The sequence below is a fragment of the Rhinopithecus bieti genome, unplaced genomic scaffold (genome assembly GCF_001698545.2).
Source record: "Rhinopithecus bieti isolate Rb0 unplaced genomic scaffold, ASM169854v2 scaffold_36004, whole genome shotgun sequence".
NCBI classification, from domain to species: Eukaryota; Metazoa; Chordata; class Mammalia; order Primates; family Cercopithecidae; genus Rhinopithecus; species Rhinopithecus bieti.
Window position 1 is genome coordinate 723,798 of NW_016815976.1, and position 15,361 is coordinate 739,158.

The window sequence follows — 15,361 nt, forward strand, 5'->3', positions numbered from 1 at the left end:
GAAATAAAAATCATGTAATGCCTTCACAGAAATTCAATCCAGGAACTAGACAAAAATGTTATGATCCTCTTTTCTAACTTTTATCACTAAGCTATAAGTTTAGATCTTAGAATCATAGTTAATGAGGCAAAACACAGTATCATGAGAGGCATTAGAGCAGCGACTACAAGCTCAGGATTTAAAGCTAGAGTGGCTGGGTGTGAATCCTGGCTCCCCAACTTAATAATAATGTGACCAGACTTTGAACAAGTTTTTCATTCTTTTTGTATTCCAGCTTTCTCTTTATCACATGGAAAATACTAACAAACAGTGTCTACGCCCACAGAGTTCCTGTGAACAATAAAGAGGCCCATACAGGTCAATGTGTGCCAGACATTGCATCAGTGTCTGGCACACACACAGTCAACACTTAATGAACAGTAACTATTATGATAAATGACATCCTAGTATCCTTTCCTACTTTTAATAGCCATTTTTAGTAGCCATTATCTGTAATTAGAAAAACAACCATTATAGAAATAGTCCACACATAGTAGGCGAGCTCTGCTTTTCAGACAATGTAATTGTGACACTTTAAATTTTAAAAATTATACAAAATATATATTTTTAGTGATTATTGAGACTGCAATGAAAAATGAATTGGAAAAGGGCAAGACTAGAAGCTGGAAACCTAGTTAAGAAACTGTTATAGCAGTTTGGGTAATTTATGATGAAGGCCTTAACTAGGAGCAGTGCAGAGTGAAAGAGATGGTGACTTTGATAGCTATGTAAGGAACAGAATTGACGAAACTTGGCAGATGATTGACATGAGGCAAGGAAGTCTTTTTTGCTTAAGCAACAGAGTAGATAGTGGTAATATTCACTTAAGCTATAAGAATGAATGAGATCTAGGAAGACTCTGAGAGAGAAAAGAAGAGATCCTAATTTCCCTTATGAGTATCTTCTAACATTTTAGATATAGACAGAGCTCACAGACATCTAGAATCAACCACGCAGGAAGAAAGAACTTGAAGAGACTCATTGGAGGAGTAGGTTTCAAGCATAGAAAATAAAGCACATGCCAAATGCTCTAAGAAGACATACAACTAACCACTCGATTTAGCAGAAGGAGGTCTCTTTGGTGGAAGCAGGAACCACACTGCAGCAGATAAGGAGTCAGAGAATACACAAAGCAGCTCTAAGTATCCCAGGACTAAACGGAAAAAGAAAGCAGAGCCAGCAGCTAAAGGAAAAATGAAGCTGAAGGAGAGGATTTTTTTTTTAATGATAGAGATTTGAGGAAGTTTAAATGGCGACTCAAGATAAAGACACTGAAGACAAAGGTTAGAGGGAAGATAGGAAACAGAAATAGATCTCTAAGGAAAAGTCAGCTAGGTTTCACAGCATGGACATGACAGGTTCCTCTTTAATTATAATATGAGGAAAAAAGCAGAGAAGTGGTATGGATACAAGTAGGTTTGCAGGGTTGGTGGGCTGAATAATTTCTTATATTTGTTGCAATGTACATGGAGGTCCTATGCTAAAAGGAGGAAGCAGGTGAGTGGAGAGTTTGAAGATTCAAGAAAAGGTGTGGTGGTAGATGGAACAGATACATAACAAGACCAGGAGTTTTCAACTCGGATATAAAGGACTTCTAGGAAGTCCAAGAGTGAGCTTCAAAAGATCCCTTAAATTTGCAAGCAAATTTTTACGTGTATATTCTTGTATATTTCTGGATAGAGACCCCATGTCTTTCATCAAACTCTCAAAATGTATTAAGTCAAATAGTTCAATACTATAAAACCGGAGGGTTAAAGACCATTGTAGAAGAACTGGTTGAAATCGGAAATTATGTGTCAATCTGCATAGGTATTTCTTACCTTCCAGAAGCCTAAGAGTAGGCATAGGAAATATTAACAGATTGATTCATGCTTGCGGTTTTATCATGTCCTAGTACCATGACCAAGAAAGTAGGAAAATTGAAGAAATTGGTAAGAGTATAGGTGAAGAAATTAAGCAACAGTCTTCAACTTGAGTAGGACATAAAGTTAAAAAAGGGTAAAAAAAAAGAGTAAAAAGGTCGAGGGTTGTGGGGCATAAAGTCAAAGGGAAGTAACGTAGGGCTGCATCACAGAAGAAGAAAGTATCATCAGATTATGGATATTTAAACTTGAGAATTCAGAGTCAGAGCTGTGTTAGATCCAGCATGGGTTCACAGAACTTCCTCTGTGAATGCAGAAATACAGATGTAAAGGTAAGAATGCTGTATGGGACCATTCATGTGGACACCAACATCACTCATGTCTGTAACAAGACTCAGGGTAAGAAAATACTCTGAGTTAGATGCTAAATTTTCAATGAATGAAAGGCAGTGACTGAAAGGTAGGTAGGTAACAACAAGAGAGTAGAGAGGAATGGCCATGCCGCAGAAGAGCAGTAGTTTTTCACTTGAGGATGGAATAATATAGCTAGGAACAACAGTGGAAAGGAAAGTGGTTCTCAATTCTCAGTACAGAAAGATTTTGCAAATGATTACCACTTCAAAGGGCCATAAGTGGAACTAATCGCCCCACAGAAGCATTCAGTCCAATGCAAACAAGAAACTGAAGGGAGAATTCCTGTAACAGTTTACTCATCTGCAATTTACAAATCACTTTCACATACAAAATGTGAAATTGTATCACCACTGTGATAACTGTAACACTGATTATCAAAATAACTCTATGGGGAGATCTGAAGAGTTTGAAAGATTTTCTCAAGAATTGGTGGCAGGTCTTCTAGTACATAGTCTTCAAACTCTTTAAATGATAGCACAGTCCATTCATTAAATTACTTGAAAAACAGAGGAAGAACAGAAAGAAAAACTGTGTGTATGTGTGTATGCATGTGTGCACAACAGGCACTTTACACACATCACATTAATTCTACAATCCTACGGGATATGAAAACTAAGGCTTAGAGAAATTATAGTCACACAGTTGATAAGGAGTGAAGCAAAAGAGCTGAACCTTGGCTCTACGGTTCCAGGTTTGATGACTGTGTAGCACATGAGTGCAGGAGCATAGGAGAGCAAGAAAAGGATGAAACTCAGAAACACTGTAAGAATTATAAAAATTCTGCTGGAAAAGAGAATAAAAGCAGCTAAACTATACAGTTTTACCCCTAATTTACTAAACATGGTAAAAGAATTTGAAATGCAGAAACTGAAGAGCACACCAAACCAACCAAAAAAAGAGGGCTGGCAGACACGGCATGACTGAATATATAAAAGCCCTCATCGGCTTTTTGACATTCACTTTAAAAAGTAGCAATAGGAACAACTAACATTTATTGAGCACTAACTACAGGCTAGGCTCTGTGCTAAATCATCTGTCATTTCACTGGATTCTCACACAATCTGCTGTGGGAGAGAGACTTATTTCCATTTAATAGAAGAAGAAACTGAGACACAAGAAGATTAAGTAACCTGGCCAAGATCATACAGCTACCAAGTGACAGAATCAGGACCCAACCTAGAGACTGAACTTGGTCACTCTGGCAATATAACACATTAAATAAACAGAATATCAACAACATTTTTCCATTTTCATTATCATGCACACCACAATACTGATCTTAATCAACACATTATTAATGTGTGCTATACCATAAATTCCAGTTAACAGCTCTTGATTACTAGAGACTTTTCAAAAATATTCTCCAACTGTAACCCTTTATTTCAATTATCTGTAAATATTTTGCTTTGTTGTAGTTAATACATATGCTATAGAAGCTTTGTTCCTCCCAACATTGTTCCTCCACAGACGTAATCAATTCCTTTCTGAATTAATAACAGAGTTCTTGGCTGCTACTTTGCAAGTCCCACAAAGGTCCAGACAGACAGGGTAACTGAGTGCTTAAGACTGAAGCAGTCTTGATGAATATCTAATCCACTAGGCACAGTATATAGGTATGACTACTGCATTATCCATTTTAGCTCTGCCCACACTTCATGCAATCAGTCTTTCAGTTACCACTCAATGGAACAAGGACCAAAACATTCCATGTTGGAAAAGAACTTTGGGCAGTTAAAACAAATCCCACCAGTGTTTAATCTTAAGAAATTATAGTCACATGGTTGGTAAGAAGTGAAGGGCTGAACCTTGCCTCTACAGTTCCAGGTTCCACGACTATGTAGCATCTACCAGTTACTACACCACTGTGTAGATCCCACCAATGTTTAATCTTCATAAGAAACCCTGATATTTTGTTTCAACATTAAATGCTATCATATTTCATGAAGATGATAAATTCAAGCTATTTAAAATATGGAGCATATTACTACAATATTATCACCTGAGGAAGTCTGGCCTGAAACTGCCCTATCTCTCTCCAGACTTGGGAATCAAAGAATTGTGTTCAGTGGTATAACCAGGACCACGAAGTAATGTTTTTAGGTAATCTCTTCATTTTAAAAGCTGACATGAATACTTTCCCTCTCAGTCGCCATCACACCTCAGTGCAGTGTGGAAGGATGTTGTGCTCACGCTGCTCCTTCTTCTGAGTGTCAAATGCAGAGTAAGATAACATAACCTAACTATAACATGGCCATACTTTTCACTATTTCCCTTTCCACTCTGGCAAGACCATGAAATACTGCCATTTGCCAATTATTTTCTGTGAAGTGCCCTCTTTGCTGCATACATGACTGAGACGCCAGACGCCATCTTACCTAACTGCAATGCACCTTTCACAGTTTCTATGGCTCACAAAATAACCAACAGCTAAGTAACAACAACAACAACAATAGCCATGATGATACAAATAAACCCTCTTCTTCTGTGTCCCAACTCTCAAATGAGAAACAGAACAAAATGTTGCCACATTCTTCCCCACACAGGTTACAGTCATCCCTCAACATCCATGGAGAATTGGTTCCAGGATCCCCTGTAGCTACCAAACTCCATGGACGCTCAAATCTCTTATACAAATTGGCATAATATTTGTACATAAACTATGTACATCCTCCTGTATACTTTAAAACATCTCTAGGTTACTTATAATACCTAATACAATGTAAACACCATGTTAATAGTTGTCATACTCTGTTGTTTAGGAAATAACGACAAGACAAAAACATCTGTACATTTTCAGTGCAGATGCAATTATCATAGGCCTAACTATGTTTCCTGTCAAGATTGATGGAATCCACAGATGCAGAACCCACAGGTACAGAGGGCCAACTGTAATTACAACCCAGATTCAGCCTCTGCATTTCAGTAATGTTACTCAATTGCAGAGCAAAATATCAGTTGGCATCTAACACCTGTGACAGTAATTGCTCAACACTGTTGATATTATGTCATATCCAGCAGATACATCTGATAAAGTAATTCTGCCAAAGACATCTTCGCTCTTTGCAAGCATGATATTCATCATGAAGTATTTGTGATTGTGATAGTTTTACAAACCTCTTAATAGTAGTATCAATTTTTAACAAGAAGTTCAACTCAATGATATCTCAATAGTCTCTTATCATTAGGAACAAAATTCATAAATGTAACTCAGGACATTCCCTTTCATTGCCATTTTTTAATGCAGTGCCCATGGATCTGACCCTGCCTCAGCTCGAGGGGTAGAGAGTGGTTCTCATCCTGGATACATATAGAATCTGGGGACCTTTTAGAAAAAAACTCTGATGCCGGCATCCTATCGAGGACCACTCCCCACCCCTGTCCCACCCACAAGCCTTCCAACACACACATCTCTCAGAAATACTGGATGTAGAATCCATGTATGATATTTTTTCAAATTCCCTAAGTAATTCTAATATACAGCCAGGGTTAAGAATCACTAGTATTTACCATGTAAATGACAGAATTCCATCCCTGCCACAATAGTAGGGTGAGTTAAAGACACAGTAACAACCTTGAATTTTATTTAATGATTACATGAAGAGAAGTTCTCTTTCTTTCACTGTATGTAAAGGAGAAACCATAAAAGTCTTCACTTGATTCACACTGTGACTACAAGGAAGACTAAGGCAGAGCAGAGGGTCAAAAGGCGAGTTTTGCAGCAAAGTGAATTGCTGAGTGAAGTCAGGCTTGAAGCTGCTCTGTATCTTTCCAGACTTCATAAATACTCCCATTTCCATGGTGAAACAGCCACAGACACAGACCACTCATATCTCCTTCAAGACAATCTGCTACAGAGAGCAGAGGTAACTATTATAACAGCCTCAGGTGCTGTCCCTTTGGAGGCATGAGGACATTCGTCCTCTGGGATGCTACCAGCTGTGACTGAGCATGGTGAAGGTATGAATGTTGGTCTATTCCTGCCCAACGCAGGACCCTTCCAAAGGTATCGTCAGCTTGGGGACACATCACTGGCCTGGCTAAAACTCTCCTAATGCTATGCTGTAACTTAGACTCCTCCCACCCAATTCTTCCTTCTCTTTCTCCTTTCATAGGGTCAAAACTACATCGTATCCGAAGGTGTTCCCTGTCTGTGCTTGTGCTTAAAAACCCTTTATCTTTTTCACAGGAGTTTTCCCCTAATAAATTATTTGCACATCTAATCCTGTCTTGGCATCTGCTTCCTGGAAGACCTGAACAAATAAAGATGGATTTTCTATTACTTTTGACCAAAAGTATTCTGACGGCATTATGTAGAACACAAACTCAGCTGCTGTAATGACAGACAAGTAAGAGGGACTTCAAGATAGAAGTTATTTCTCACGCAAGAAGCATGCAATTGTAAGAAGCTGATGAGGCAGTTCATGGTGTCAGAGACCCAGTCTATTCCTATCTTATAGTTCTGCCATTCTCAACACACAGTCTCCAACTTATCTCTATGATGACTTCTTTAGTTTCTGCTACCACGTATTCATTCCAGCCAGCAAGCTGGGAGGAGAGACGGGAAAATGGAAAGGTACACCCTTTCCCTTTAACAGCAAGATTCCAAAGTGGCACCTATCACTTAAGTTCACATGGCCACATCCTGCTGCAATGGAGGCTGAGAAAGGGAATCTTTAGCTGCATGATCATGTCACAAACTAAAACTCCACTACCAAATGAAGTAGGGATATTAGGAAATTACTACCAGTCACTCTACTACAATTAGTTCTTTGCTATTTGCAATAAGTCAAAATAGTTACTCAAGAGAGACCAATAGGTTCTGTTAAAAAATTATTCAAAAGCTTCAATGGCTGCATGTTACTAGACCAAAATTTCAAAACAGACATCAGGAATATGTTTGAATCCATTGCTGACATTTTTAAAAAACACAATTCACTATCTTTTCTATTGCCATGCACAGCCTTTAAAAAGATAACTGCTAAGAATATAGTGATATTTTGTGACAATCATAATCACTCTCCTATTTAAAATATGTATCAACTTTTCTCCTGAAACTACAAAATCCTTTATCCCCACAAAAGCACTCAACTATAAGATCAGAAACCACCCAATAATTCATGGGCCACACTTTGCAAAGCAGTGGTATATTATTATTTTAATTATAGAAATATATATTTAAAAAGAGAAAAGAAAGAAAAAAGAAGGAAAAGAGAAATGAAGAAAAAATAAGTCAGGATCTTCAAATGAAAAGTTAGCAAGTACCTGGAGTTGACATCTCCATGTCCTAGCTGCCCATGCTGCCCATAACCAAATGTATAGACATCTCCATTTTCCATTAAAACCACTGAAACCAAAACACACAGCTTTACTTTTTCATTATATGCATTTTACACTTCTATCACAACTATACTAAAAGCAGTGTAATTTTCACTATTTAAGATTTATAGCACCATTAAAAATAGGTAACTGAAGGACAAATGTATGTTTAATGAGAAATTAATTTTAGTTCTGCAAAATATTTTTTTTGGTCATATAAATGTATAATTTTTTTGTAATACATACTTAAAAATTCTTATAAATGCCATTTAATAACATTAATTCTTAGTAACACACTGGTTCAGGTCAACTGTAAAATCTTAATAATGAGTAACTACATATAAAATATTGTTCTCTCCTATCTAGGATAGGAGATCTGCACAATTACGTATAACATCAATGAAAGAGCAGAACTTTAATGTCTGTTAATGCCTTATCAGATAATCTTCAAGGAAGGAATTTAACATTTTTCATTTTTATAAAGGCTGAACGGTACAGCATAAGCTAACCCAAATGCCAATAATTTACTAAGAATTTAATTATTTTCTACATTTTAAGAAAGTAAATTTGTTGACGTACATTTACCACTGAACATTAATAAAATAAGGGAACATGTTACAAAAACCGCAGCATTCTAGAATTGAAAGAGATTTAAGGGATTATTTCATCTTGGAGAATGTCTTGAATTATAAAAGAAGTCCATAGGAAGACAGATTAGAAGTTAGATCTCTAGACAAGTATTTGTTCCATCATGCCACAGTTGTTTAAAGAGATTCTGTAATAAATACAAAGATCTTACAGATTTGAGAGATTGCCACACTATAGCTTTTAACACACAGTTAACAGGCTATGTTAATCAAATCTGAACAAATAAGTTACTTAGCACAATTGTAAAAATGCAGTTATACCCTAAAGTTCCAGCTGCTACCTGAATGGTGAAATCCACAGCTGACTTGGACTGCCCGGAGCTCACAGTCAAATCGCACAGAGCCTGGAGGGTACGTTGTGATTTTGCTTGCATCCTTTTCGCCTCTTTCCCCACTTCCATCTGCAAGTGTTATAATTTGTGAATTATGAATAATTAAGCCATTATTCATCTTCAAAATAAAAATTTAAATCAGTTTATTATGGAAGAACAAGAGAAAAATGTTAAAAGGAACAAGCAAGAAGAATCTGTAGCTGTTAGAAGTGATAGATCAAGAATCTACCTGCAAAGAAGCAATTTTGAAAAGATAGACTATATACTCCCATTTGTGGATATCACTGAATTAATAAAACAGAGATAAAATCTAGTTATGGATAAAACCTTATATAATAAATGGGTCATTAGGTTATAGAAATAACAAAATTTAAAATGTAACCGTTTATATGGGAAAATTTAGTTTGCATAAAAAATTACTGCATGCAAAGTCATTTAACAATTATTTTAAACTTAGTGATATTGTTAGTACTGGCCATTTTTAAAAAATTCCTAATGGATTCACAAGTGACTTAGATTTCCTAAACAGATCTTAGAAAGGCTACACTGTCCACCAGTATTGTGAAACTCAACTGAACTTTTCAAAATGTATAAAGACCAAAGAGCTTTATTCAATATATTGCAGTTCAATGGCCTATTCTTATTCATGTTTCCTGTGCCACCATCACCTTCAGTCATATTGCTTTGTGGTTGTCTCCCTGTCCCCAATCACTACCCTCAACCAAACCTTTTTTCTGTTTTCATTCCTTCTTTCCTCCTCCCTTCTTATAATTTCCTTCATTTAGCTTGCTTCAAGCCTTTTCTCTACCCTGGTTTTCGCAATCCAACTTTGAATTTTCCAACAATCTAACCATAGCATCAAAACCACATTCCAGAATATAAAAATTTTTGTTTGGAATGTGTAAATAACAACAACTTACTTTTTCTAATCACAATGTATTTCTCCTATACATCACTAACATATGACCTTTATATCATCAAGATTCAAATTTCTTGTACACAGAATAAATGTAAATCTGGAAGGAATTTCACAAGTTCAACTAGTCTAAACCACTCTCGAGTGGTATAGCAACTCTAAACAATTGTGTATTATATGAAGATACATATGTGAATCTACAGACACACACTTTTATTCTGTATTTTCATTGTGCATTTTAGAATGCTAAACAGAATAATAGTAAATCATTTTGTGTTTATTCTTTTTTTATCTAACCTTTAGTAACATCCAGGTGAGACAAAATCCACCTACATTATTACTTTCATTTCCATAACTAAACGACTATTATTTCAAAAAGCCTGAAACTCTTTACGACACTAGGACAGTAAAATCTCACTAATTCGGAATAACATAAAACAGGTAGGCCTATGTGGCTCACTGGAAGTCTTAATCATACAGAACACTGAAGTAAAAATTCAGTTTTGTTACCTTCAAGCAGTACAGATTACAGATTAAACTAAATGCTACAATAAATAGAGTGTGGTTACCTACTTTATATTTCAAAATAGGCCAATATTACATTTAAAATGTACCATAAACATAAAAGTCCTTTAACATACAAGAATTAACTGCTGGACCCAGAGGCTGAAGGCACGTTGAAGGAATCCTTCATTTCTTGAGCCCTTGGTTTGAAAAGCTAGTGATTTTAGACAGGTTTCCCCTTATAAGTATGACCCTGAAAATTCAGAGGAAGAAATTATTTTGAATTTTTTACTCAAAAAAGATCACAAATACTGCATCTCAAGTATCATAAATTCAGAATTAGTGAGAGGTTTTACTATAATAGGATGAAGAATATAATTCCTCTTCTGCTAAATTATCTAATGTGGGTTTGCCAAATTAAACCAAAGAATGGATGGACTAAAAAACAAACAAACAAACAAAAAACACACAGCATTTAGTTTCACTCCATCCAAGATAAAATATACTCAGTTTAAAATCTCCTCATGACGGAAAGACAGTGGAATGGTAAAATATATGCGAAAGGCCTACACACACACACACACACACACACACACACACACACACACACACACACACACAGATACATATCTTCCAAAGGCTATTTAATAAGACACCAGATGTAAAGAAATTTTACAGCTTTATCTCAATTGGTAAAAATGTTTAATCATTAAAACCAAATGAGATTTAACATAGAAAATACATTGCATTCATACAATTCTGCCAGACTTAAACATTTCAAGTATCATTCCACTTTATATAAATGTATTGATGCCTAGTTAGAAGGTTTTACCTTTGAATTTAGCATTTCGTCTCCTCCATTGAGTAGAAGATTAAATATAGGCATAAATCCCACAATACAGACATAGCATCAGAAAAGGATATTTTTTTTAAAGGCTGGTAATTTACCAAATACAACTACAATGACTAAAAAAGTAGCAGCTATTATTTAGAGGTCAAAATAATACTAGAACATTTTGTTCATTGAAACAAACTGTATCTATACAAAACTACTTCTCAATTATTATAGATAGTGAAAATCTTACAAGTAAAAAAATTGAGATGAGGGTCTTAATATCAGCAGCAGTGCCAGAATTAAAAAATATATATGTATATGGTATTTGATGTCAAAAATTGAGTATAATTCCTATAACTCAGATATTAATCAAAGTTTATCAAAGAAAAAAGGCACCTATTAAGTGGCCAAAAAATTAGTGAAAATTCCAGAACCAGCAAGTGAATTCAGCAAGATTAATTCTGCTCAAGCTGGGCGTGGTGGTTCACACCTATAATCTCAGGGCTTTGGGAGGCTGAGAAAGGCAGATTACTTGAGCCTAGGAGTTCAAGAACAGCCTAAGCAACATAGTAAAACCCTGTCTCTACTAAAAATACAAAAAACTAGCTGGGTGTGGTGGTGAATACCTGTAGTCCCAGCTACTTGGGCGGCTGAGGTGGGAGAATCACCTGAGCCCGGGAGGTCAAGGCTGCAGGGAGCTGTGATCGTACCACTGTACTCTAGCCTAGGTGACAGAGTGAGATCCTGTCTCCAAAAAAAAAAAAAAAAAAAAATCTGTTCAAGCTCATTATTCAGTAAAGTGTTAATGAGCAGCAATAAGACCAAAGCTTACATCTATATAAAAAATTAAACATTGTCAAAACAAAATTGACAGATGTGAATAATCTTATAATTGGTCATTTAAGTATGAGCACATCTGTATTTTCCCTAAGATGAATATGTTGTGTGTGTGTGTGTGTGTACCATGTAACATTGAAACTACAGTAGCTACAAAGCCTTGGCAACTATGTAACTAAAATATTGTATGTATGTACACATTATATATAATTATATACACATATTTGTATACACAGAGAAAAAAGAGGGTTCAGTATCTAAGGATCTCTAACTTCTAATTTTAATTTTTACTGAAATCTATACTTATGGAGGGTAATCCTACAGTTATGCATATAACAGAAACTACCACAGAACACAGTGAGTACTTTGAGTAAAATCATTAAAACAAATCAGCAAGGACAAAAGTAGTTCCAATTTACTAAGCACTTGCTGTGTGCTAACTGAACACTGTAAACAAATACCACAGTGGATGAGTGCTTGGGGGTACTGGAACCTAAGAATTTGGATTGGAATCTTGGCTCTACCATTTGCTAGTTGTATGACAACTGGACACTGGACGTTTTGGTCCTAGCTTGCCTATCTATAATATAGTAACAATGACATATAACTCATCAGGGTCCCATGAGAATTAAATAAAATAATATATGAAAAGTGCTCAATCAATATTTACTATTGTTGCTTTCTTTAATGAATAAAGCAATCTGATGGTACAGGCATTCTTTGTCCATTTTACAGATGAAAAAAATAAGGCTTGAAGGGTTAAGGGGTTAAGTAACCAGCCCAAAATCATAAACGGCACAACGAATTTGGAGTTTAATCATAAATAAGGCTCATGCATTTTACCACCACCAAATGGTTGAAACCTTAAATCTTTTGTAAAAATAAACTATGCATTTCATAAATCTCAAATATTGTACTTTAAGATAATTCTGAAAGAGAAAACAAATAATTCAATTAAAAATATTAAAGCTAATATTCATGGAAGATTTATATGTGCAAAGACGACATATGTATGTGTGCAAAGACTATACACATATTTTAATCTTCATAGCAACACAATCAGTTAAGAATTACTGCTATTGATTTTTAAATAAGAAAACTGAAGCCAAAGAGATTAAGACATTTTGCACAGCCATGTAGTTCTAGTAAATGACAAAATCAGAAATAAAGTTGAAGCCTAATTCCAAAGGCTATGATATTTTCATCACACTGTAACATTTCCAAACAGAAAGTAAGTGCAAAATAGACTCGGATATTTATCAGTGTGTCTTCAGATTTTCACATCTGTCATTTTAAAATAGATTTTAGGACTATCTCTAAAACAATTCAGATGTTCCTAACTATGTATACTATTAACATATTTTTCTATGTAGGGTACTGAATAGCTGAAACAAATGTTAATTCTGTTTCAAATATAGTTTATGGGTGCATTTTAGAATAATTTACTGTATTTCATATGGAATTGTACTTATTGATTCAGTCTATATACTCTATTTTGCCTTTAGTAAATATCTGCCTGTATAGGATGAATTCTGTGACCTCCTCTGAATTTTCTCCAATCACCCAGAAGTTCTCCAACTTTCCATCTTAGAACTCAGCCCTGTTAACAACAAATCCACAGTTCTTACTCTCCATACGCTGTCACAAAAAAGTCACAGTCTAAAAAAATTTTAACTACTATCATCCTATAATTTGTACCAACATAATTAAATGTAAGACAGAATATAACAATTAATACCATAAACTTCTAGTTTATCAGTAGATAAACTAGAAGATAAACTGGGTAAGGTGAAGAGAAAAATCAATGTCGAAAAAATATTTATCAAGACTATGAAAATATGTAAAGGTTGAGCATCCCTTAATTTGAAAAGCTTGGGATCAGAAGTGTTTTGGATTTTGGACTTTTTTCAAATTTTGGAATATTTGCACATATGTAATGAGGTATCTTGGGGATGGGACCCAAGTCTAAATGTGAAATTCATTGTTTTTCATACACACATTACTCACATAACCGGAAGATAATTTTATGCAATATTTTAAATAATTTGGTGCAAGAAAATTTGTATGCCCTGCACTATCAGAAAGCAAAGGTACTTCCCGCCACCCATGTAGACAAACTGTGATTGGTGTCACCATCATGCTGTGCATGGAAAAGTTTTATCACAGCTGAAGAGGGCTGAGAGGATTGTTTTTACTTAAGGACACTGAATAAGCTGTGTGCTGAGACTGCAACCCGTCGCAGGAGGTCAGGTGTGGAATTTCCCACTTGGGGGCTTCGTGTTGTTGCTCAGATCTTGGAGCATTTAGAATTTTCAAATTAGGGATGTTCGACATGCCGTAAAAGTAAAAGCAGTGAATGGAGAGAGAATTAAATGACAAGACAGTGAGTGTAAATGGTTAGTGGCTGGAGGGAAATTAGTGAGCAGTAAATTAATACTCTTTACAAAAAAAACCAGGGTACCAATTGATAAATTATTATTTGCATTGTAAATGTATTTGTGGAGTAAAAAGAGAAAACTATCTCACTCTTTAAAACCCTAAAATCCAATAAAACTGGTCCTACACTGTGATATTACAAAGTAGGTCCTCACAGAGTGGTTCCCACAAGTATACAAAGAAACTTGTTATAAAGTAACCCCCTGACAAACAAACTTTAAGGCTAGCTATCATTGAACAATTTGTTTTTTCACTGCAACATGTGCCTTCCAGGTTCAAGTGATTATTGTGCGCCTGCCTCAGCTTCCTGAGTAGCTAGGATTACAGGCATGTGCCACCACACTGGGCTTATTATTATTATTATTTGTATTTTTAGTACAGATGGGGTTTCGCCATGTTAGCCAGGCTGGTCTCGAACTCCTGACCTCAAGTGATCCACCCCCTCAGCCTTCCGAAGTGCTGCGATTACAGGCGTGCGCCACTGTGCCCAGCCTCACTGAATAATGCGATTACAGGCGTGCGCCACTGTGTCCAGCCTCACTGAATAATTTCTACAGCCAATCATTATGTGACATTGGGAAAAGTCTGCTTTAAATTTGTAACCTTGGTCTTCATTTAACATTTCATTTAAAAATCTGGAAAGAATAAAGATACTTGTCCATGAGATACTCACATGGAGCTGAAAAGGTTTTAAACTGTTTCATGAAATGTGAATAATTAACCTCAGGTAAACTATTGGGAAAAGCTTCACTTTGATATATTTGCAGGGAGAAAGAAATCGAAAAAAATCCGTTCAAATTGTGACATAGTAGAAATCATAAGAGATCAGACATTCTGGCAATAACAATTTCATTGCATACTCCAAATATTACTCCTTATATATATCTTTTCTTTTTGGAATCAGCTGTCTCAGGTTGAAAATTTCTTAAATATTTATGGCATTGTTAAAGCACTCAGTAAATAAAGCAGTCACAAATTTTACTGTGGTTAATTGCATTAGATTTAAAACACTATTTTTATTTCTGCAGAGTATATCTTAAGTTGTGCTCTATTTATACCTTTACTAAATATGAGTTTTGTCTATTTTATGTTTTTGTTTTGAGTGGCAAACTGACAGACTGAAAGAGGCAGATCAAAATAAAGTTGATTAAACTACATTGCCTAAGAAAATTTTTTGAAATTACACTATGACAGTTTTGCAGCAAAAAAAAAAAAAAAAAAAA

At 35.5% G+C, this 15,361-nt stretch overlaps 1 protein-coding gene across 1 annotated transcript in view; it reads right to left on the reverse strand.

Moving 5' to 3' along the window:
• The window catches only part of MYCBP2 (MYC binding protein 2), a 300,774-nt gene that overhangs the window by 180,958 nt on the left and 104,455 nt on the right, over positions 1 to 15,361 (reverse strand). Inside the window, 2 exon segments of the mRNA XM_017854221.1 lie at positions 7,578 to 7,659; positions 8,560 to 8,679. Coding sequence (XP_017709710.1) covers positions 7,578 to 7,659; positions 8,560 to 8,679 — 202 coding nt within the window.